The sequence below is a fragment of the Lonchura striata genome, chromosome 28 (assembly GCF_050655825.1).
Source record: "Lonchura striata isolate lonStrDom1 chromosome 28, ASM5065582v1, whole genome shotgun sequence".
NCBI classification, from domain to species: Eukaryota; Metazoa; Chordata; class Aves; order Passeriformes; family Estrildidae; genus Lonchura; species Lonchura striata.
Window position 1 is genome coordinate 2,577,343 of NC_140730.1, and position 23,881 is coordinate 2,601,223.

The 23,881-nt window shown below is 59.3% G+C and overlaps 2 protein-coding genes across 5 annotated transcripts in view; one reads left to right on the plus strand and one right to left on the minus strand.

The window, feature by feature from the left end:
• The window catches only part of GNG7 (G protein subunit gamma 7), a 44,830-nt gene extending 27,953 nt beyond the window's left edge, over nt 1-16,877 (plus strand). For 2 of the 3 annotated variants that reach the window (XM_077788813.2, XM_085562342.1), the window contains exons 4-5: nt 10,802-10,919; nt 12,053-16,877. In XM_077788813.2, coding sequence (XP_077644939.1) covers nt 10,839-10,919; nt 12,053-12,178 — 207 coding nt within the window. In that variant the 5' untranslated portion in view covers nt 10,802-10,838 and the 3' untranslated portion in view covers nt 12,179-16,877. The remainder of the gene's footprint in view (nt 1-10,801; nt 10,920-12,052) is intronic. The other variant, XR_014950270.1, reaches the window with a different exon arrangement.
• Nucleotides 16,878-20,412: 3,535 nt separating this feature from the next.
• Nucleotides 20,413-22,151, minus strand: GADD45B (growth arrest and DNA damage inducible beta). Of its 2 annotated transcripts, XM_021544088.4 has the most exons (4): nt 21,964-22,151; nt 21,775-21,876; nt 21,347-21,560; nt 20,413-21,227 (listed from the first exon to the last, which is right to left on the minus strand). In XM_021544088.4, the coding sequence occupies exons 1-4, from the start codon at nt 21,999-22,001 to the stop codon at nt 21,114-21,116; spliced, it is 468 nt and encodes a 155-aa protein (XP_021399763.1). In that variant the 5' UTR covers nt 22,002-22,151; the 3' UTR covers nt 20,413-21,113. The 2 variants fall into 2 exon arrangements, with proteins under 2 accessions (XP_021399763.1, XP_085418485.1); XM_085562359.1 differs by lacking the exon at nt 21,347-21,560 and having other exon boundaries at nt 20,511-21,227.
• Between the last annotated feature and the right edge of the window lie 1,730 nt (nt 22,152-23,881).

Below are 23,881 nucleotides of genomic sequence, written 5' to 3' on the forward strand. Positions count from 1 at the left end.
CACCTCAGTGTCCTGGCACTGAGCTCCTCCTAATTTCACCTGCTAAATGAGGATGCTAATTAGGCAGGGATTGCACAGGGCCAGGTCTGGCCAGCTCAGGTGAGCCTCTCCTTCATCCTTATCCCAGTTTATCCTGGTTTATCCCAGTTTATCCTGGTTTATCCTGGTCTGGCTGCTCCAAGGCGATGCCAAAGTGGCAGCGCAGCTTTTCCCAGCAGCATAGAAATATTGTTTATCCTTTTTTTTTTTCCTATTAGGGATGCAAATTGGGATTTGCAGCTGGAAATTCCAAGGCACGATCATTCTGCCATGAGCAGGGGACACTTTTCAGTGTCCCAAGTTGCTCCATCCCTGGACATTTCAGGAATCCAGGGCCCAGCTGCTGCTTTTTCCTCCTCCACCCATCCCCGCAGTCCTGTGACTTTCCCTCCCCAGCTTTGTTTTTATTCCTGCTGCAGCTCCAGAGGGTGACAGCGATGACAAAGCCACCCAAAATCATCCCCGAACCCCGCGGGGCCTCAGCCAGAGCGGGGCGAGCCCACGGCTCCAGAGCCCGCTGACTCCTCTGCACTTGTTTCACCATCAAACCCCAGCAAATTTTCTCTGGGAATCCCATCCCAGCCCTTCCCCACCCTCACAGGCAGCAATTCCATCCCAAATCCCCCCCAAATCTCCCCTTTTCCAGTTTGGAAGCCATTCCCTGTATCCTAGCACCTTGTAAAGAACCCCTCCACCTCCCTGCCAGCTCCTGCAGGGCTGCAATTGGGTCTCTCCAAAGCTTCTCTCCTCCAGGAATTTTTGCCTCTTTCCCTATCCCTGTTTTCCCCCAACCTGCAGCAGATGAATTTTCTAAATTTAACCCCCGAAGCCGCCCGTGACCCCAGGGCAGCTCCCTCACGTGCCTCCCTCCGCAGCCCTTTCACACAGTGGGGAAAATTCCCTTTTTTAGCCTGGCCGGCCGCTGGCAGCAGCCCCAGCCCTGAGCTCAGCCCTGGAGCGCCGCCAGCCCAGCGTGACCGAGAGAAAAGAACCTTCGGCTTCCTCCCGTGGCAGAGCCAGCCCCGAGGCAGGAGCTGCAGACCCTCACATGATGCTGCAGTCATCGGCCTTTCCCAAAAAGCCGCGGTTTTGCGGGAAAACGGCCGCTGTTGCGCTGGAACAAGCGCGGAGGAGTCAGCGGGCTCTGGAGCCGTGGGCTCACCCCGCTCTGGCTGAGGCCCCGCGGGGTTCGGGGATGATTTTGGGTGGCTTTGTCATCGCTGTCACCCGGGAATGAAAACAGGGCTGGGGAGGGAAAGTCACAGGACTGCGGGGATGGGTGGAGGAGGAAGGGGCGGCCGTGCTCCGGAGGTCACTCACGTGTCCCGGGAACGGGAAAGGGCCGGGAATGAGCGGGGCCCCGATGCCAGCAGGGAATGGGGATCCTGGAGCAGCTCCGGGTTCCCATTCCAGAATGGGAATGAGCCCCAGTGCCAGCAGGGAATGGGGATCCTGGAGCAGCTCCGGGTTCCCATTCCAGAATGGGAATGAGCCCCAGTGCCAGCAGGGAATGGGGATCCTGGAGCAGCTCTGTGTCCCTTTCCAGAATGGGAATGAGCCCCAGTGCCAGCAGGGAATGGGGATCCTGGAGCAGCTCCGGGTTCCCATTCCAGAATGGGAATGAGCCCCAGTGCCAGCAGGGAATGAGGATCCTGGAGCAGCTCTTTATCCCTGTTCTAGGATGGGAATGAGCCCCAGTGCCAGCAGGGAATGGGGATCCTGGAGCAGCTCTGGGTTCCCTTTCCAGAATGGGAATGAGCCCCAGTGCCAGCCGGGAATAGGGATCCTGGAGCAGCTCCGTGTCCCTTTCCAGAATGGGAATGAGCCCCAGTGCCAGCAGGGAATGGGGATCCTGGAGCAGCTCCGTGTCCCTTTCCAGAATGGGAATGAGCCCCAGTGCCAGCAGGGAATGGGGATCCCAAGAGTGGCTCTGTGTCCCATTCCAGAATGGGAATGAGCCCCAGTGCCAGCAGGGAATGGGGATCCTGGAGCAGCTCTGGGTTCCCATTCCAGAATGGGAATGAGCCCCAGTGCCAGCAGGGAATGGGGATCCCAAGAGTGGCTCTGTGTCCCATTCCAGAATGGGAATGAGCCCCAGTGCCAGCAGGGAATGGGGATCCTGGAGCAGCTCTGGGTTCCCATTCCAGAATGGGAATGAGCCCCAATCCCCAGTGCCAGCAGGGAATGGGGATCCTGGAGCAGCTCTTTATCCCTGTTCTAGGATGGGAATGAGCCCCAGTGCCAGCAGGGAATGGGGATCCTGGAGCAGCTCTGGGTTCCCTTTCCATAATGGCAATGAGCCCCAGTGCCAGCAGGGAATGGGGATCCTGGAGTGGCTCCGTGTCCCATTCCAGAATGGGAATGAGCCCAAATCCCCAGGGCCCTTTTGCAGGGAGTGGGGATCCTGGAACACCTCTGTGTCCCCATTCCAGAATGGGAATGAGCCAAATCCCCAGGGCCAGCAGGGAATGGGGATCCCAGAGTGGCTCCGTGTCCCATTCCAAAACGGAGCTGCAGCTGAATGTTCATCCCAAAGTCGTGGGGGGTTCAGGTTTTGGGGTTTTGCTTCCCAGCAGGGCTGAGTTCTCCCTCTCCAGGTGAATTCCTGCCTTAGGGAAAAGATTTCCCCTTGGGGTTCTGAGGCTCCATTAGCAAAGGGTTGTTAATTATGGGGCTGCTCCTGGGAAATCAGGGAGAAGGAGATTCCAGCCAGGCCTGAGCTCCCTGGAGCAGGAGGGAAGGAAAAAAGGATGAATTCCTGGGGGCTTCAGGCTTCCCAGGAAAAAAAAGGGATTAAGTCCCTGGGGTTGCTTCAGGTTTCCGTGGATTTTAATGTTTGAGTGGATTAAAGTGGGGTGGAGCAGCTCCAAAGGGTCCATCCATGCTGTTGGTGGGACATGGAACGGCTTAAAATCCATTACTGAGCAAATCCCAGGAGTTTTTAAGGAGTTCATTGGGAGTTTTTAGGGAGTTTTCCCACCCTGTGACGGCTCCTGGTCCCACGCCACAGCAATCTGGAGGTCTGAAACGAGGCGAAGGGAGAGGGGGGTGAAAAAAAAAGGGAATAAAAACTTGCTGCAGTCAGGGAAAAATTCAATGGCTCATTGAGGCGCGGAGCTGCTGCTGCAGGAAGTGTGGAGGGAAAATGGAGCCGGCTTTGTTCTCGCCCAGACAAGGAGCGAGCTCGGCCGCGCTCTGTTCCCAAAAAGCGTGAGGTCATCCCCAAAAGCAGGAACCGGGACAGCGATCCTGCTGTCCCGCCGGGCTCGCCCCGCTTCTCCTGCCTCCGGGAGCTGTCGGTGCCTCCTGGCCCCGCTCCAGCCGCGGCTGCATCCCCGAACCCCAAAAAACCCTCGCGCGGCTCCATCCCTGAATTCCCAATCCTGGCGCGTTTGGGTTGGTTTGTTGTTTTGGTTTTTTGTTTTTCTTTTTGGTTTTTTTTTTGTAGCTCCGTGTGATGGATGTGAGGCTGCTCTTTAATTAATTAACAGCATGATTTGATTAAGGCTGAGTTCCAGGGGTGCGTCCTCCATCCCCAGCACGGAGCGAATCCCAAATCCCCCCCGGGAAAAGGAGGGTGCAGCTCCCCCGGTGCTTCCAGCGGGGCACGGGCACATCCTGAGCACAAATCCCACATTTTGTGGGGCGGGGAGGGGGGAAGGAAGACAAAAGCAGCAAAACTTCGGTCCTGGAAGGGTAAATGCGGTCCTGCGGGGTTTGTAGGGTCTTGGAAGGGTGAATGCAATGCTGAGGAGTTTGTGGGGTCTTGGAAGGGTGAATGCAGTGCTGAGGAGTTTGTGGGGTCTTGGAAGGGTAAATACAGTGTTGAGGAGTTTGTAGGGTCCTGGAAGGGTGAATGCGGCCCTGAGGGGTTTGTGGGATCCTGGAAGGGTGAATGCAGTGCTGACGGGTTTGTGGGGTCTTGGAAGGGTAAATACGGTCCTGAGGGGTTTATGGGGTCCTGGAAGGGTGAATGCGGCCCTGAGGGGTTTGTGGGGTCTTGGAAGGGTAAATGCAGTCCTGCGGGGTTTGTGGGGTCCTGGAAGGGTGAATGCAATGATCAGGGGTTTGTAGGGTCTTGGAAGGGTGAATGCAGTGCTGAGGAGTTTGTGGGGTCTTGGAAGGGTAAATGCGGTCCTGAGGGGGTTTGTGTGGTCCTGGAAGGGTGAATGCGGTCCTGCAGGGTTTATAGGGTCCTGGCAGGGTGAGTGCACTCAGGCTGCCGGTGCTGGAGGAGTGGCGGCTCGCAGCTATGAGAGGAATGGCAGGAATTCCCGGAGGAGCGCGGGATCCGCGCATATCTCCGCGCTGCCGTCAGCCGGTGGCACCGCGGGCCGGAGCAGCCCGGGAGCCGTGCCAGGCCCGGTTCCCGGCGCGGCGTCAAGCCGGGACAGGCCCGGCTTCCCGGCCGGTTTCACCCTCGTGACCGCGGTGCCGACGCCGCGTTTCGGTTGGGGAAAGGCGGGGAAAGGTTTGGGGAAAAGGGCAGGGATGGCTCCGGGGGACGCGCGCCTCCTCCATCCCGCCGGGATCGGATCGATGGATCAATCAATCAATCAATCAATCAGCGGGTGAAAGGGCTGCTCCGAGCCAGATCCGTGATGGGAGAGGAGGAGGAGGAGGAGGAGGAGGCGGCTGCTCCGGCACGGAGCCGCTGCTGAGTCACGGCTCGGCAGAGCCAGCTCTGCTGTCACCGCGCTGTCACCGCGCTGTCACCGCGCTGTCACCCGCTGCTGCTGCGCTCCGCTGACTCAGGAGCTGCGCGGCTTCGCGCTGCTCTTCCCCCGGGGAAACAGCCCAAAATCGGGGCTTTGGCAGGCTCGGGAGCAACGCCGGGGCCGTCGCTCGCTGCTGCCGGGACGTCGGGGCCGTGCGGGACACCGGGAGGGCGGCGGAGCCTCGGATCCCCGCGGTCCCGCCCGCAGCATCCGTGGGGATGTCAGCACAAAACACGGGATTTGTGACGGTGCGAGCCTGGGAGTTTGGGGATGGAACCCAGCAGAGATCCGGGGCTGTTCCTGAGTCAGACCCAGCTGCTGAGGACGTGGCTCTGAGCATCCTGCTTTTAGTCCAGAACATCCAAAGCGGTTGAAAACATCCAATCCTGATCGTTTCCAAGGTTCATCCCGACTTTAGTGCTTGCCCTAAAACAGGCAGGAGTGTTCCTGGGGGGTTTGTGCCCCAGCCAGACCCTCCTGAAATGCGTTTGCATCATTCCCAAACCTCTCACCTGCACCCTGGGATCCCGGATTTCCCAACCTCCCTCCCATCTTTGTCCTTGTCCTCGGGCCACCTGTGGATGATCCCTCACAGCCCTTTTGTATTCCCTGAACTCGTGGTTTAGTGCTGCAGCGTTTCCCAGCTGCTGGGAAATCTTCCTGCCAGCATTGCCTGGGATCTGCCGGATCCCTGCGCTGTGGAGGAGCAGGGGGAGCAGCCTGGAGAGCTGCAGTGACTTCACCCCTGCTGGAACAGCTCCCGGCCACAGCGTGAGGAGCAGAGCCATTCCCGAAAGTCGGGAATGTTGTCCCAGAACGCTGCTGCTGCCGGGATCAGCTGGGAAGGGCGGCAGCAGAAGTTGGGGAAGATTTGTTTGTGCTGAGCGAGGGCTGGGGTGACTCAGCCAGGGGAGAGCGGGGCCGGTGCTGAGTCACGGAGCAGATCCAGGCAAGGAGGAGTCAGCGCTGGCCCGGCTCCAGCAGCGGCAGGAGGTGGGCCCAGCCAAACTCCAGAGGTTTGCCCCCCTGGCAGAAGGAATTCTGGCTCAGTGGGAGTCATTTCTTCGCTGTTGGAGGATGTGCAGGAGACCTGGGTGTCCCCACTGTCCTGTGCTTCCCGCCCAGGCCTGGCTGCCAACGTCACATCCCAGTCCTTTCCCAAACACTGATTTCCCTAAAGAAATGGGCAAAGGGAGGATGGAGCTGGATCCACACCAGGGCAGTGCTGGATCCACACCAGGGCACTGCTGGATCCACACCAGGACAGTGTTGGATCCACACCAGGGCAGTGCTGGATCCACACCAGGGCACTGCTGGATCCACACCAGGACACTGCTGGATCCACACCAGGGCACTGCTGGATCCACACCAGGACAGTGCTGGATCCAAACCAGGGCACTGCTGGATCCACACCAGGGCAGTGCTGGATCCACACCAGGACAGTGTTGGATCCACACCAGGACAGTGTTGGATCCACACCAGGGCACTGCTGGATCCACACCAGGGCACTGCTGGATCCACACCAAGGCAGTGCTGGATCCACACCAGGACAGTGCTGGATCCACACCAGGGCAGTGTTGGATCCACACCAGGGCACTGCTGGATCCACACCAGGACAGTGCTGGATCCACACCAGGGCAGTGCTGGATCCACACCAGGACAGTGCTGGATCCACACCAGGGCAGTGCTGGATCCACACCAGGACAGTGCTGGATCCACACCAGGGCAGTGTTGGATCCACACCAGGGCACTGCTGGATCCACACCAGGACAGTGTTGGATCCACACCAGGGCAGTGTTGGATCCACACCAGGACAGTGTTGGATCCACACCAGGGCAGTGCTGGATCCACACCAGGGCAGTGCTGGATCCACACCAGGACAGTGTTGGATCCACACCAGGGCACTGCTGGATTGACACCAGGACAGTGCTGGATCCACACCAGGGCACTGCTGGATCCACACCAGGACAGTGCTGGATCCACACCAGGGCACTGCTGGATCCACACCAGGACAGTGCTGGATCCACACCAGGACATTTACGGATCCACAGCCTGGGCCCTGTTGTGGCTCCAGCACTGCCCTGGCTGTGGATCCTCAGGATGCTGCAGGAACAGGGATGGGGGTGGGAACAGCTCCCAGAAGTTCCCTGAACTCTCCCTGGGCTGATTCATCAGCCTCGCTCCATAAACAGGAAGCTGAGAAAGTACAGGCAGGTGATTCTGTGCTGCTGTAAACACTTGGAAACACAAATTCCTTGAATTTTTTTCCCCCAGCTGCCTGCTAACTCTTGTCCAGGTGAAGGTTGTGCTGGCAGTGCCTGCAGCAGGAAGGGCTCTCGAGGTCACGGCACGGGTTTGGAAGGAGCTGGGCTTTGACACACAGCTTCTCCCTGCCCCAATCCCATTGCAGAACCTGGGACTGGGAGGGATTCGGACCCCTTGTGGGATTTAGCTGCTTCTCTGTACTTTTGGGAGGAGAAAGAGGGAAACTGGGATTTGCTGGGATGCTGGGGAGCTGCAGCTGCGCTCTTTTGGAGCGCCTCAAACCGGAGCAGGAGCTCCTTCCCCAGGGAACAGCCGCCTTCCTCCTCTCGTTTTCCCCAGAACCAGAGCTGATTTCACCCTGGCAGCTTTTCCCGTGCTGGCTGGACTGAACTTCCAGGACGGGAGAGGCGGAGATTTCCAAACAGCCCCGCTAATTCAGGGAATCCTCCCGCGGTGGAGCCGGGAACGCGCGGCTGCAGCGCCGCTTGTTTTCCCCGCTCTGTTCCCGAGCGCTGCTCGGGGATGGAGGAGCCGAGAACACGCTGGGATGTGGCTGCCAAGCAAAATAATCCCCGAGAGTGCCCTTGCGGTCTGGAATAAACTCCCGAAATGTCTAAACATAGGCGAGACAGCGAGGATTTGGGATGGGACGGGCGCTCCCACCCCGATCCCGCCGGGAACGCTCGGCTTTGAAGCTGCCAGGCCGGGGAGAATTTTGGAGGAGCCTCTAATTAAGGCATGGAAGGGCCGCAGTGGGCGGCTGGCGGGGCCGGGAGCGCCGGCGGGATCCCACGCCGTGTTTGCTTTGGCTCCTTCTCCCCCCGGAACCGTCTCCGGGGCCGGTGCGGGGCGGGAGCGGCCCCCGGTGCCCTGGGAAGGAGCGGTCAGGACTGAGTCACCGGCGGGAGGTGGCAGCTGTGACAGCTCCACAGGGGTGGCACACCGGGGACGGGCTGGGGATGGTGTCTGCCAGGGCTGGGGATGGTGTCTGAGACAGGGAATGGGCTGGGGATGGTGTCTGAGACAGGGAACGGGATGGGGATGGTGTCTGAGAAAGGGAATAGACTGGAGATGGTGTCTGACAGGGCTGGGGATGGTGTCTGACACAGGGAACGGGCTGGGGATGGTGTCTGACACAGGGAACGGGATGGGGATGGTGTCTGAGACAGGGAACGGGATGGGGATGGTGTCTGACACAGGGAATGGGATGGGGATGGTGTCTGCCAGGGCTGGGGATGGTGTCTGAGACAGGGAATAGACTGGAGATGGTGTCTGCCAGGGCTGGGGATGGTGTCTGAGACAGGGAATGGGATGGGGATGGTGTCTGACAGGGTAGGGATGGTGTCTGACACAGGGAACGGGATGGGGATGGTGTCTGCCAGGGCTGGGGATGGTGTTTGAGACAGGGAACAGGATGGGGATGGTGTCTGAGAAAGGGAATAGACTGGAGATGGTGTCTGACAGGGCTGGGGATGGTGTCTGAGACAGGGAACGGGCTGGGGATGGTGTCTGCCAGGGCTGGGGATGGTGTCTGACACAGGGAACGGGCTGAGGATGGTGTCTGAGACAGGGAACGGGCTGGGGATGGTGTCTGCCAGGGCTGGGGATGGTGTCTGACACAGGGAATGGGATGGGGATGGTGTCTGACACAGGGAACGGGATGGGGATGGTGTCTGACACAGGGAATGGGATGGGGATGGTGTCTGCCAGGGCTGGGGATGATGTCTGCCAGGGCTGGGGATGGTGTCTGAGACAGGGAACGGGATGGGGATGGTGTCTGACAGGGTAGGGATGGGGATGGTGTCTGCCAGGGCTGGGGATGATGTCTGCCAGGGCTGGGGATGGTGTTTCACACAGGGAACAGGCTGGGGATGGTGTCTGACACAGGGAATGGGATGGGGATGGTGTCTGACAGGGCTGGGGATGGTGTTTCACACAGGGAACGGGCTGAGTATGGTGTCTGCCAGGGCTGGGGATGGTGTCTGACAGGGCTGGGAATGGTGTTTCACACAGGGAATGGGATGGGGATGGTGTCTGACAGGGCTGGGGATGGTGTTTCACACAGGGAACGGGATGGGGATGGTGTCTGACAGGGCTGGGGATGGTGTCTGACACAGGGAACAGGCTGGGGATGGTGTCTGACAGGGTAGGGATGGTGTCTGACAGGGCTGGGGATGGTGTTTCACACAGGGAACGGGATGGGGATGGTGTCTGACAGGGTAGGGATGGTGTCTGACAGGGCTGGGGATGGTGTTTCACACAGGGAACGGGATGGGGATGGTGTCTGACAGGGTAGGGATGGTGTCTGACACAGGGAACAGGGTGGGGTTGGTGTTTCACACAAGGAACAGGCCAGGGATGGTGTCTGCCCGAGGCATTCAACATGGCCAGAGCTGCCCCTGGAGTGCCCAGCACCAGGACAAAGGGGGATTGTTTTCTGTCTCGTGGAAAAAAATCCTTCAATTCCTGCTGGAAACTGAGGAACGGGGTTCAGGCCCTGTCCGGGCGTTGTGGGGGTGCAGGGGCACGGCCCTGTGGGCAGGTGGGACAGGACCCCACAGAGACAAGACCCCACGGGCAGGATGGACATTAATCCTGTGGGCAAGTCAGCCGTGGTCCCAGGGACACAACCCCACGGGCAGGTGGGACAGGACCCACGTGCAGGTGTCACCTGCCAGGGACACCAAAGCCACCAGGGCTGCTCCAGGTGCCCACAGGGGTCTCTGCCCCCGGGGCTGTGCTGAGGCAGAGCTTCCCTTCTGCAGGACTGTGGGAACTCAAAATGTCCCTCAGACATTTTTAGAGGTTCCAGGCCTTGGTCAGAAGCATTTGAGACCCTGGCACAGCTGCAAACAGCTGTGATTTTGGGTTTGAGCCATGGAATGAGTTACCAACCTTGGAGGTGGAACAAGCAGTCACAAAGGGTTAGATAGGATAGTAAAAGTAGTTACAAAACAGAGGGGAAATTTTTTAGTGTTGTACAGGGGGGTTTTAGCACCTGTCCAGGGGGGTTTTACTTTGTACATGGGGGTCAGAAGTTCTAAGATGGAGGAAAGTGGGCTGATCCTGTTCTTCCTCCCTCTTCTTCCTCACCTCCATGTTCTTGGTGATGTTGGCACTCCCAGATTGGTTTAGAGTAGAAAAGCACTTTGTAATATAGGTAGTAGGTATTGGGGGAAAACTATAAACATGTAATTCATAATATATCATATAAAAGATAGAAAGGCAGTATTTAATATAGGTAACAGGCATCGGGGAAAACTATAAACATTTAAAATGTATAAAACAGAGCAGCAGCCCTGGGCTGGGGGAGAGAAGAAGAAGACACAGACAGGGAGGATGTCAGGGTGTGTGTGTGCCTCTGCCTGGGCTGTGAGCAAACCCCAATAGCCAAAAAAGAAAATCTTTTAGATAACTCACAATAAACTGCCTTGAGACCCAGCAGCAGAGCCTGTGCAGTTTTCCTTTGGAATCACGGCTTGGAGGAGGAATTTCCCCACCACACGGGACCCCAGAGCAAGGCTGGGGTCCCCACACAGGACCAGGCGGATTTTTCCGCTCTCCTCAGCTGAGCTTTGCCCAGAACTCCCTGGAAAGGGGATCCTGAGGGCTCCTTCAGGAAAAACCAGAACTCCAGACAACCCCAGGAAGCGTCAGTGGGGCCACCAGAGCTCCCCGTGCACGTGGCCGTGGGGTCAGTGCTGAGGTGGGCGAGCTTTAGGGTCCCTTCCCGGCCCTTGCACGGCGCTGGGCTGGAGCAGTGTCCGCTTTTCCCGCAGGATTCTCCTGTGCTGGGCCCGGAGCCGATGGCAGAGAATGTCCACGACTAACAACATAGCACAGGCCAGGAAGCTGGTGGAGCAGCTCCGCATCGAGGCCGGCATCGAGAGGATCAAGGTGAGCATGGGAGAGGGAAGACATGCCAGCTTTGGATGTCCCCAGCGATCCAGGAGTCACTCCAGCATCTGCAGTGGTCTCCAAGGAAGCTGGAGAGGGTCTCTCCATCAGGGTTTGGTGACAGGGATGGAAAGAGGGGAATTTTAGGGTTGGTGGATGTGGGTCTCAGATTCCAAGAGAGAAACGGAGAGTTTCTAGCCAGGCAGAAGCATGGGAAAGAGTTAGAAAAAATGTAAATAATTCTTTATCTCTTATTATTCTCATTATTTATAGTTAAGTTCTATCACTGTGCATCAAGCACTTTGCACCACTAGTGTGAATTGTTTTCGCTTCAGTCTTCTCATTCCCATCCTACCTCAACACAGAAGGAATTCTCTCCCTGGCACAGAGCAGCTCTGGCTGCCCCTGGATCCCTGGGAGTGCCTGGATGAGCCTTGGAGGAAAAGAGGAACCTCCAGATGTGGCTCCATCTCTGCCCTGTGGCACTGGGGAAATTGAAATTGAGAAATGGCCTCGGGAAATCCCTGGCAGCTCCCTCGGCATTCGGAGCCTCCTCTGATCCCTCCGAGCTCTCCCTTCCCAAAAAACCAGCTTGGAGCTAAACCAAGCAGTGCCTTCAACAATGGAGCCTAAGGTTTTCCAAACCTTAACAAGAGGCTGCACTCAGGGAATCTTCTCTTTCACTTTTTCATCCCAAATCCCTGAAAAACACGGCTATGATAATATATCCCTTTTAAATCCTTAAGGGAAGAGCTGGATGTAAATCCCCAAAAATCCTGCAAGCACTGGAATATTCCCGAGCTGGGAATATTCCCATAAATTCCTGCTTTTTTCTCCAATATCCAGGTTTTTAAAGCATCCTTAGAGCTCATCCCAAATCTCTGAAAAACACAGATACAATATTCCTTTTAAATCTCCCAGCTGAGGCATTTCCCCACACTCCTCACTGTAAACTCTGATTTTCCACGCCCAATTCCCATTTTCCTCCTCATCCCCACAAAGTTCTGTCAGGAAAAGCTGGATGTCAAACCCCAAAAATCCTGGAAGCGCTGGGCTGACTTTTGAGGTGCGATTATCCCCCCCCCAAATTCCTGCTTTTTGTTTGTTTTTTTTTTTTTCTCCCCAAAATCCAGGTCTCCAAAGCTTCCTCGGAGCTGATGAATTATTGTGAGCAGCATGCCCGGAATGATCCACTCCTGGTGGGAGTTCCTGCTTCCGAAAATCCCTTTAAGGACAAAAAACCCTGTATCATCCTATAGCTCCGGATCCCTCCGGAAGGGAATTCCCATCCAGCCTCTGGATCCAGGCTCCTCCACACCTCCACCTGTGCCCAAGGGTAAAAACTCAACGCTGGCTTCAAACAGAACTTAAAAAATTCCTGAGAAAAACAAAAAACAAAACGAAAAAAAAAAATCCCCTGAGAAAAACAAACAAACAAACAAACAAAAAACCCAAGGGGAAAAAAAAAAACACCCGAAAAGAATCCTGAAAAAAAAAAAAAATTTGGAAGTGGGGGTTTTTAGGGAAGGGGTGGCCACTTCCTGGGAAGGAAGGTGGGATTAAAAATTGGAATTGGGGTTTTCAAATTTACCCAGGGTTGAGGGAGGAAAGGAGGGAGGGATTTTTTTATTGGGATATTTGGATTTGGGAAAGGGGTGGTGGTGGAGGAGGAGGTTGGGGGGATCATTCCCACTGGGATGTGAGAGCTGGACCTGGATCCAACCAGAACCTGACCAGCAGGAATTTCCTCTGGAGAAGGGATGAGGTGGGAGCCATTTTTGTAGAAAATCAGTACAAAAAAAAAAAAACACCACCCAAAAATCCCCAAATCCAGCTGGAAAAAATCCCTGTTGGGAATGGCCAAAGGGAGGCTGGGGAGGCTTTTCCCTACATCCCACAGCTCTGCTGGGATCCAGGGATGGCCCTGTGGGGGAATTCCCGGCTGGGAGAGATCCCAGGAGGAATTTTAGGGAGCCCCAGGGGTGGGGGAGGCCGGGATCTTTGGGGTGTCTCTGTGCTGTCCCCAAATTCACGGAGGGAGGGAAGAGAAGGGAAGGGAAGGAGCTTCCTGTTGCATCCACATTCTTGGAAAAATTGACTTTTGGGGGAGTTTCAACCCAAATTGGCAAATTCCTGACCTTTCCCATCTCTCTTTTCCACACTGGAATTCTTCCCACTAAATGCAGGGCCTGGGAAATATCCAGGGAAGTTTAGGGCAGGTGGGGAGGGGGAGTGGAAGGACCAGTTCTGTTCCCATCCCTTGGGAATTTGGGAATGGGATTGAACTGGGAGCGCTTGGATCTCACGGGGATGACACAGCACGAAGTGGGGAGCAGGAAAAGGGGATCCAGGGAAAAGGGGGAGCAGAAAAGGGGGATCCAGGGAAAGGGGGAGCTGGAGATGCTTCCATGGATCCCTTGGAAAGGGCTGGGGCTGCTGGATGCTCGGAGAGCTCCGGGAATTCCCGTGGAGTGGCCGCCGGATCTGTGGGGAAGGGACAGATCCCGGGATTTGGGTGCAGTGTCTGAGCCCAAGCCACGTCCCCAGGGCCCATCCCGGGGCTCAGCAGCTCCTGGGAGACGTTCCCAAAATCCCAGAATCCGTGAGGCTGGAAAAGATTTCCCAAGAGCATCGTAGGGAGAGGCCATTCCCGGTTATCCTGAGCCCAGGTTTTTAGGAAGAGAAGGGATAAAAACAACCCGGCCACAGCTGATGTGAAATCCAGGGGGTTTCCCCATTCCCCCCAAAACTTTGGATTGGGTTAGGAATGCCGGGGATCCCATCACGGGACAGGGAGCAATTCCCAAGGGAAGGGATTTGCCATTCCCTGCGTTCCCGCTAAATCCCCGCGGGGTCACTGGTGCTGCTGGGCACCGGGAGCTGCTCCAGCCCTTTTCCAGAGGCGGCTGGAATTCCCAGGGGGGCCGGGCTGGAATTCCCAGGGGGGCCGGGCTGGAATTCCCAGGGGGGCCGGGCTGCAGGAATGTCGCTATTCCTCGTTTGCAGTCCGCCCTCATTTGCCTTCGCAACAAAAGTTGAAAAATGCCACGTTTTTAACACTAAAAGCTGCGCGGCTTTTCCTGGGAATGCTCCCCGCAGTGTCCCGGAATTCCAGGGCTTGGGAATGTCCCCCCCCCATCCCTTAAGGGGGAGCAGAGCAGGGAAAACGGGATCATTTCCCAGGAATTTCCCTTCCTGTCCTTCAGCCCCAGCAAAGCCTTTATTGGAGAGTTTGATCCCAAATCCCAAATCCCATCCCGCTCCAAGCTCCGCCCGCCGGGAATCACGCCAGGAATCCCGAGTCCAGCCCGGGATTCCTTCTCCAGGAGGGAATTCCCTCTTGTCCTTAATCTCTCGGACAGTTCCAGCCTTATTTTTCTACTCCAGATCTGATTCTTCCTCTGTGTTCGAGACCAGAGCTTGGTGCTATCGTGGAGCCGGGGCTGGGCCGGGAATTCTTCCTCTTCCTCCTCCTCCTCCTCCTCAGGGGCTCCAACCCCCCCATCCCGGGAGAATCCCGTGGGATGTGAATCCCAAGGGGAGCTGGGTCAGACACTTCGGGGTCGCTCTGCCTCCCCCATCCCGGGGTCCTGCCCGAGCCAAAGCCACGCGGGAGCCGGGAGAGGGAGGAGGGAGAAGGGGAAAGGGAAAGGGGAAAGGGAAAAGGGATTGGAAAAGGGAGAAGAGAAAAGGGGAAAGGGAAAAGGGAAAAGGGAAAAGGGATTGGAAAAGGGAGAAGGGAAAAGGGAAAGGGGAAAGGGAAAAGGGAAAAGGGAAAAGGGAAAAGGGAAAAGGGAAAAGGGAAAAGGGATTGGAAAAGGGAGAAGGGGAAAGGGAAAGGGGAAAGGGAAAAGGGAAAAGGGAAAAGGGAAAAGGGGAAAGGGAAAAGGGAAAAGGGATTGGAGAAGGGAAAAGGGAAAAGGGATTGGAAAAGGGAGAAGGGAAAAGGGATTGGAGAAGGGAGAAGGGATTGGAAAAGGGAGAAGGGAAAAGGGATTGGAGAAGGGAGAAGGGAAAAGGAGAAAGGGAAAAGGGAAAAGGGAGAAGGGAAAAGGGATTGGAGAAGGGAGAAGGGAAAAGGGGAAAGGGAAAAGGGAAAAGGGAAAAGGGATTGGAAAAGGGAGAAGGGAAAAGGGGAAAGGGAAAGGGGAAAGGGAAAGGGAAAAGGGAAAAGGGAAAAGGGGAAAGGGGAAAGGGAAAAGGGAGAAGGGAAAAGGGATTGGAGAAGGGAGAAGGGAGAAGGGAAAAGGGGAAAGGGAAAAGGGAAAAGGGATTGGAAAAGGGAAAAGGGAAAAGGGAGACAAGATTGGAGAAGGGAAAATGGAAAAGGGAAAATGGATTGGAGAAGAGAAAAGGGAAAAGGGATTGGAGAAGGGAAAAGGGATTGGAAAAGGGAGAAGGGAAAAGGGAAAAGGGATTGGAGAAGGGAAAAGAGAAAAGGGAAAAGAGAAAAGAGATGGGAGAAGGGAAGAGGGAGAAGGGAAACGGGATTGGAAAAGGGAAAATAGAAAAGGGATTGGAGAAGGGAAAAGGGAAAAGGGATTGGAAAAGGGAAAAGGGATTGGAGAAGGGAAAAAAGAAAAGGGAAGAGGGATGGGAGAAGGGCAAAAAGGAGATGGGAAAAGGGAAAAGGGAGAAGGGGTTGGAGAAGGGAGAAGGGGAAAGGATCTGGGGGAAAAGGGATCGGGAGAAGGGAAAGTGGCTGGGAAAAGTGAAAAGGAGCCAGGAGAAGGAACAAGGAGGCAGGAAAAGGGTCAGGGAGAAGGGAAAAGGGGTTGGGAAAAGGGAAAAGGAGCCGGGAGAAAAGCCATGGAGCATCTCCCACGGGATCCCGGAATGCCGAGGGTCCCAGCAGGAGCCGGGAGCTGTGGCAGGTGCTGGTGACTCGTTTTTGTTGGGAAAAAAATTCTCCATTTTTCTTTTTTTTTCTTTTTTTTTTTTTATTTTTTCACACCTTTTTTTGGTTTTTCCCCTTTTTTTTCTTTTTTTTTTCCCCCAGAATTTTCTCCTTGTCCGAGTAAATCCGTGCTCACGCCGTGGATGTTTTAGTATGGCAGAAATAGAAGTGCAGATTCCCAGTAGTTGCTTGTACTTTGTTTAGTGCATTTGCCAAATAAATTTCTTTTAAAAAAAATTAAAAAGAAAAAAAAAAAAGGAAAAAGGAGGAAAAAAAACCCCACCAAAAAAAAAAAAAAAAGATGGGGGGGAAAGGAGGGGAAAAAAACCACAAAAAAAAGACTTTTCAGAACTTTCTAAGTGCTGGAAGGGGGAGCAGGAGGAGCTGGAGCCCAGCTCCACAAAAGCCTTTTTTTTTTGGATTTAACCACATGCCCAGATCTGTCCGGCCTTTCTTTATGGGATGTGGTGAAGCCAGTGCCAAAAATAGAAATCTGGGAATAAAAGGGCCAGGGAAACATTGCTCCTGTTCCAGTTTTCCTCCCTTTGCCTCGCCCTCCCCTCCCTCCATCGGGGGATGGAGCCGGGACACCCCGGAGCCTCTGGATCTCCCAAATGTCTCTTTTATTTTCCCCCCCCCTAAACTCCTTCAAAATCCACCTTTATTTAACAAAATCCCAATAATTCATTTACTCCGAGCCCACGCGGGATCCTTGGCGCTCCTCATTTTCTCCTTCTCTCTGGTCTGTCATTCAAATAATCATGAATTGTTATTATTATTGATGATTATTATTGTTATTATTATTTGCCAAACTGCCATCTCGTTGCCAAACGCCAATCCAGGTTTTTTTCTGGACTGTCCTTAGGAAGTGGTCGGTGTCTGTGCCGTAGGCTCCTCATCCGTCTGCAATTCCCGGGGGTTTTTTTTTGGGTTTGTTTCGTTGATTTTTCCCTTTCTCGTGTGCCATAGCCCCGACCCCTCCTCGCACCGTGTTTAATATTTCGTGGAGTCGTTGTTCCCAAGTGATAATGGATAACACAATAAAAAAGGATCACTTTGCATTTTGCCCATTTCCTCTGCCTGCCTGGGCTGCGCCGAGGGCAGTGGGAATTCCGGATCCTCCGGGATCCCACGGAAACCCCTCGGGGATCCCTCTTCCCCCCTTGGGAATCCCCCACTCGAAATTCCCTGATCCCACCCTTGGGAATCCCCCACTCTCAAAATTCCTTATTCCCACCCTTGGGAATCCTCCACTCTCAAAATTCCCTGATCCCACCCTTGGGAATTTTCCACTCTTGGGATTCCTTTGGGAATCCTGCACTCTCCAAATTCCCTGTTCCCACTCTTGGGAATCCCCCACTCGAAATTCCCTGATCCCATCCTTGGGAATCCTCCACTCTCCAAATTCCCTGATCCCATCCTTGGGAATCCTCCACTCTCCAAATTCCCTGTTCCCACCCTTGGGAATCCTCCACTCTTGGGATTCCTTTGGGAATCCTGCACTCTCCAAATTCCCTGATCCCACCCTTGGGAATCCCCCACTCTCAAAATTCCTTATTCCCACCCTTGGGAATCCTCCACTCTCCAAATTCCCTGATCCCATCCTTGGGAATCCTCCACTCTCCAAATTCCCTGATCCCACCCTTGGGAATCCTCCACTTTCGGGATTCCTTTGGGAATCCTCCATTCTCGAAATCCCCTTATCCCACCCTCGGCAATCCCCCAATTCCAGGGATTCCCTTTTCCCTGTTCTCTCCATCCCTGGCGGTTTCTCCACGGGAATCTCCTTTTTCCCGGGAATCTCCGGAGCTGTCCCATCCCACGGGGCCGCGGGAAAACCAAACCCAGCGCTGCATTCCTTTTTTTTTTTTTCCGGGAAAATCGATCCCGGCCCGTGCCAGCTTCCCCGCTGGAAAATCAGCGGGATCCAGGCCGGGAGCGAATCCTTGGAATGCGCCGCTCCCGCTGCCGCCGCGGGCCGGGAATTGTTGGGATTTTTCGGCGTCTGCTCCAAAAACGCGGCTGGGAAGGGCGGGGTGGGCAGGGGGACAAGGACGGGGGGACAAACACGGGATGGCAGCGGCTCGGTGTCGCTGTCCCCGATTCCCGTCCAAGCCCCGGGACACCGGGAGCGCCTCCGGGACACCGGGAGCGCCTCCGGGACACCGGGAGCGCCTCCGGGAATTCGCTGCCAAGCGCCGGAGGTGGCAGCGGGTGGCGGTGCCAGCGCCGAGCGACACCGGCCGGGTGGCACCGGGTTGGGAGCGGCTAAAAATAACCCTCCCGGGTTATTTTTAGCCTGCCTGCCGCTCTAATTAACTCCCTGCCGCCCTAATTAACTCCTTGCCACCGGGAAGGCACCGGGTGGCCCGGGGACAGCAGCGGGGCCACCCCCCCCATTCCTGCCGGGGACCCCCCCGACCGCGGGGACTCCGTGGAGGATCCCGCGATGTCCCCACGCGGGTGACACGGGGACACCCGTGACGCGACGGGGCCGCCACGGTGACATCACGGAGGGACATCCTGCTCCGGGTGTCACCGGCGGGGGAAGGGTGGTGGTGGTGGGTGGGGGGGGAACAGCTCCGTGCCTCAGTTTCCCCCAATTTCCAGAGCTTGGGCATGTCGCTTTGGGTTAGGGGGGTTCGGGGCGGGCGGCGCCCCCACGGTTTCTCGTCGCCGGTGTCGCTCCCGGGGTGGAGCCGGAGCCACCGGAGCCGCCGGAGCCGCCGGAGCCACCGGAGCCGCCGGAGCCACCGGAGCCGCCCAGGCCAGACTCGTAAATCAGCGGCTCCGGCCCTGCCCTGTCTGGCCGCGGCCGCCCCGGAGCCGGGAAGGGGCTCGGGGCCCCCGAACCCCGCCCGTGTCACCCCCCGGGACCTCCCGCCCCCCAAAATCCTCCCCCCACCCCGTGTCGGCTTTTTGGGGGGTGCCCAACACCCATCCTGCACCCCAGGGCTGGCTGCGACCTCCTAATTCATTATTAATGACCTAATTATCACCCAGGGTTGAATTATCCCGCGGTGGTGATGGGGGGGGTCCCCCCAGGACCCCCATTCCCAGCCCTGGATTCCTTTTCCCGGCGCTGGGGGGGTGGGGGTGAGTGAGGGACCCCTCCCCGAACCCCCAAACCTCCCCCCGTGTCCGGGCCGGCTCCGAGGGGTGCAAAGTTGGGTCAGAGCCCGGCCGGGATCCCCGAGCCAGCGCGGTCCCGTCCCATTGTCCCCACCCCGGCTGGGGGGACTTTTGGGGCTCCGTGGGTTTGGGGTCCATGGGGGGGGGGTGTCTGTGGGGGTTTCTGGGCCCCGGCTGCAGTTTGGGGTGACTCGGGGTGTCCCTGGAGGGGACACGGGGACACCGTGGGGGGGGTGGCATGTGCGTGACCCGGCTGGGGGGGGGGGGGGGGGCTGCTCCTGCGGGTGGGAAGGGAGATTTTGGGGGGTCTGGGGGGCACAGGGGAGGTCTGGGGGGGACGGTCACCCCTCCCGGCCCCGTGACACAGCGGCGGCCTGACACACCGGTCACACGAGCGGCACGGCCGCGGTGACAGCGGCGACAGGAATGGCCTCGTGACCGCGCTGCCTCATCAGTGAAACGAGTTGCGGCGGCCTCAGCCGCCCTCGGGCCCTTTCCCTGCGGGATTTTCCCGGGAGGATCCCGGGGAACAGCGCGACCCCATCGCGCCCCCCCCACCCCACAGCTGGGGGACCTCGGGGGGGTCGCGGTTTGGGCCACCCAGAGGGTGCTGTGGTGCTGTCACCCCCTTGTCCCTTGGGACCGCCGGGACACGGCGGGGTGGCGCTGCGGTGGCTGTCACGCACCGTGCCTCAGTTTCCCCCGCAGTCAAAACCCCAAAGGAGGGCGCAGGGCGCGTCCCCGAGCCGCGCCACACTCGGGGCCGGCCACGGCGTCCCCAGACCGGGGCTGGCCGGTCGCCGTGTCCCGGCCGGGCTCCGTGCCGGGGCTGGCACCGCTCCCGCTCACCCCGTGTGACACCGCGCGGGTGACACGGGGCACGGCCAGCTCAGGGGAGCCGCAGCCGCTCCGCCAAGCCCCCCACGCGTGTCCCGGGGAGCCCCCGCGGGTCCCCATTTCCCACCCAGCCCCGACCGCACCGGCCTCAGTTTCCCCGGAGCCCTCGGGGTTGTCCTTGTCCCCACCCCCGGAGGACGGAGGGAACTCCCCCACCGCGGCCGGGGGAGGGGATGGGGGCGCGGGGACTCCCCGGGGTGCCCCCACCCCCGCGGGCAGCCCCGGGGCCGCTTCCCACGGCCGCGGTTTCCGCGCGGGTGGGGGAAAACTCCAGCCCCGAGCCCGGGGGGAGCCCGTGCTCAGCTTCCCACGGAGCTCAGGGCACCTCGTGGGTGTTTTTCTTGGAAAAAACCCCTTTTTCAGAGAAGGGTGGGGTGGGAATTTCTCCTCCAGCAGCAGCAGAGAGGCCACACACGGGTGGGAACCCCCGGCCCTACAAAAGGCCCCCCCCAAAAGCGTGCAGAGCCCTTAGGGGAGGTGTAGCCCACCCCAAAACCCACCCAGGAGGCGCCGATCCCGCTCCCTTGGGAACGGCTCCAGCAGAGCGCAGGGAAGAGCAAACACCACTAACGTCAGACATTTTATTGCAAATAAATTTAGTTCCTCGCTCAGTAGAAGAATAAACTCTGGAAAAAGTTCAGCTCAGGGTCTCCAAGTGCAAAAGCAGCACTCGGGAGGTGCAGGTCCATCTGTGCGGACGTCCATAATTCCTTGAAAAAAGCAGTTTTTGCACCAAAAGAAAAATTTTTAAAAATCCAGATTTCTGCACTCCTCGCCTCCATCGGGTCCCAGCTGCCCAAAAATCGCGACGATGTCCAACTCCGGGGTCACCCCCCCGCGCTCCGCAGCGCCCGCCCGGGGCTCACTCGGCTCCGGTTCCCGGTCCAGCACGGCTCCTCGGCCGGCAGCTCCGGCCAGTGCCCGTGTCCAGTGTCCACCGGAGCTCCGGCCAGTGTCCAGTGTCCACCCGGGCTCCGGCCAGTGCCCGTGTCCAGTGTCCACCGGAGCTCCGGCCAGTGTCCACCCGGGCTCCGGCCAGCGTCCCCCTCCGGGCTCGGCACGGTTTCCTCCATTCCCACCGCAGCGGCCGCGCTCCCCTTTCCTCCTCCTCTCCGGTCCAAAAGAAAAATAAAATCGGTGGGTTTTGGGGATTGTGGCTTGGAACTGGCTGTTTCTTCTTCCCTTTTTTTTTTTCCCCTGTTGTTTTGTGTTGGGTTTTTATTTTTTTTTTAATGTTTTTAATCCTCCAAGTCCAGCCCGGGAAGGGCTCAGCGCTCCTGCAGACACACGTAAGGCACCCACTGGTTCCTGTCGCGACTCTCGGCGCAGTAACTCGCCACCTCCGCCAGCCCCTGACTCTTCCAGGCGTCCGTGTGCGGGTTCTGGAGAAGCAGGAGAACGATGTTAGTGCCACCAGCGCCCCGACGCGCGTCCCCGAGCCGCCCCGCCACCCTCCCCGACCGAGGCACGGGGGCACCGGGCGCGTCCCCGCCGCGCTCACCGTGACCAGGAGGCAGTGCAGGTCGCGGGGCTCGGAGCCGGGCTCGGGCTCGCCCAGGATGGCAGCGAGGCGCTGCATGCCCGACACGCGCAGGATGTGGATGTCGTTGTCGCAGCAGAACGCCTGGATCAGCGTGAAGTGGATCTGCAGGGCGATGTCGCCTTCGTCCTCCTCGTCGGTGGCCAGCACGCACAGCACCACGCTGTCGGGGTCCCTGCGGGGCCGCGGCGAGTTAGAACCCCGTCCCACGGAGCTGTCACCCCCCCACGCGTGTCACCTCCCTGTCGCACTGAGTGGGGGACAGATCCCCCATATTCTGCCTGGTCACCACCCCATAAAAGCTCCTAGCAAGAGCCAGCTTTTCTAAGCGGGCCGAGATGAGCCACCCCCCGACAGACCCCCCGACAGAGCCCTGTCGCGATACTCACACATTCATCAGCTTGGCCGACTCGTAGACCCCCACGGTGAGGCGGTCCTGACGCTGCGCCGCCACCAGCACCCGCTCCACCGCCTCGCTCACCGCCTGCATCCTGCCGGGAGGAACGACGGAGCCGGTGAGCGGCGGCGGCGACAACCGCAGACCCCCCCGCCGAACGCCGCGAGCCGCCGCCACTTACTTGCTGCTGTCGCAAGGCACCAGCTCCTCCAGGGTCATGGTGCAATTGTAATCCGCAGAAGAAGAAAGCAAACTCCAAGAGCAATAATCCCGAGCGCGGCTATCGCGGGGATATCGCGGAGATATCGCGGCGCTATCGCGATCCCCGGTCCCGCTCCGCTCCCGCCGCCGCTCCAGCACGATCGCTCTGAACGCCGGCCGCGCCCGGCGCCGCCTTTTATAGCCTCCCGCCGGAGGGCGGGGCCTCGCGCGGCGCCCCCGCCTCGCCCATTGGCTGCGCCGCGCGGAGCCGCCCACGGGCGAGGCGCTGATTGGGCGCCGCCGGCGGGGCCCACGTGGGGGTGAAACGGAGGGGGGGGGGAGCGTGGGGGAAACCCCGCCCTGAAACTGCGCCCCCCCGGGACGGGCGTGGGACCGGCCGGGAACGGGGGAACCGGGGGGGAACCGGGGGGGAACCGGGGGGGAACCGGGGGGGAACCGGGGGGGAACCGGGGGGGAACCGGGGGCCGGGGTCGGTCCGTGGGACCGGGATCCGCTCCGGGGGTCGTTCCTTGCACCGGGAGTTGCACCGGGGGTCGTTCCTTGCACCGGGGGGCTGCACCGGGACCCGCTCCGGGGGTCGTTCCTTGCACCGGGACCTGCAACGGTGGTCGGTCGGTGCACCGGGGGGTGATCTGTGGGACCGGGAGCTGCACCGGGTGTCGGTCCCTGAGGTCGGTTCGTGCATGGGGGTCTGCACGGCGGGAGTCGGTCCGTGGGACCGGAGCTGCACCGGGGGTCGGGGGCTGCACCGGGGTTTTAGTGCGTGGAGTTGGGGCTGTACCGGGGGCTCGGTCCGTGCACCGGGGGTTGTTCCTTGATCGGGGTTCGGTCAGTGCACCGGGGCGGCAGCGGGGGTCGCTCGGTGGGCGGCGGAACGGTCCGTACAGCGGGGGCTGCACCGGGGGTCCGTCGGTGGAGCGGGGGTTGCACCGGGGGGCGGCAATGCCCGCGGCGGCGCGCGGGGGCGGCTCGGTCCGTGCACCGGGACCGGCAGCCGGGGGCGGGAGGGGTCGGCGCGCTCGGAGCGGGGAAACGGGGACACGCGGGGAGCTCCGCGCTCCGCGGCCGCCACCTGCCGGGGACACGGCCCGGGCCCGCGGGGACGCGCTCCCGCTGTCCCGGGGCTTGGCACGGCGGGGTCACCTCACCCGGGCCCCCCCGGTCCCGCAGCTGCGGGGCCGGAGCGGCGCGTGAACCTCCGGGGGTCGCGGGACGCGCCCGCGCCGTGCCTCAGTTTCCCGCGGCCGCGTCCTCCTGAGCCGTGTTGCCCACGCTGCCCGCAGCCCACGGCGGTGCTGGCGCTCCGTTCGTGTCCCCGCTGTCCCCGGTCCCCTGTCGGTGTCCCCGGTCCCCTGTCGGTGTCCCCGGTCCCCTGTCGGTGTCCCCGGTTCCCGGTCGCTGTCCCCCCGTGTCCCCCCCCGACCCAGCGCAGCGATGGCCGCGCTCCCGCTCCGAGCCAGCAGGCGGCGCTGTCTGCTGCCCCCGCCGCAAAGTCTTCTGGGAAGTGTAGTCCTGGAGCGGCTTTGCGCGCCCTTAAAAGGAGACTCCATTACCCAGAGGGCTTTGCGAGCGGTGGTGGGCGGAGCCTCCGGGAGTGGGCGGGGCGCGGGGCCGGGACCGGGATCGGGATCGGGACCGGGATCGGGGACCGGGGGCTGGAATCGGGATCGGGACCGGGATCGGGATCGGGGACCTGGGACCGGGACCGGGACCGTGATAGGGATCGGGGATAGGGACCGGGACCAGGACCGGGACCGGGACCGGGGACCGAGGGCTAGGACCGGGACCGGGATCAGGAGCTGGGACCAGGACCGGGGACCGGGGACCGAGGGCCGGGACCGGGGATCGGGACCGGGACCAGGAACCGGGATCGGGAC

Coding starts and splice junctions, on each gene's coding strand:
- GADD45B (XM_085562359.1), bottom strand. CDS start 22,001: ATGACCCTGGAGGAGCTGGTGCCTTGCGACAGCAGCAA. Junction 21,877..21,963: donor GTGCCTTGCGACAGCAGCAA/GTAAGTGGCGGC, acceptor TCCTCCCGGCAG/GATGCAGGCGGTGAGCGAGG. Junction 21,228..21,774: donor TCGGCCAAGCTGATGAATGT/GTGAGTATCGCG, acceptor CTGCTTCTCCAG/AACCCGCACACGGACGCCTG.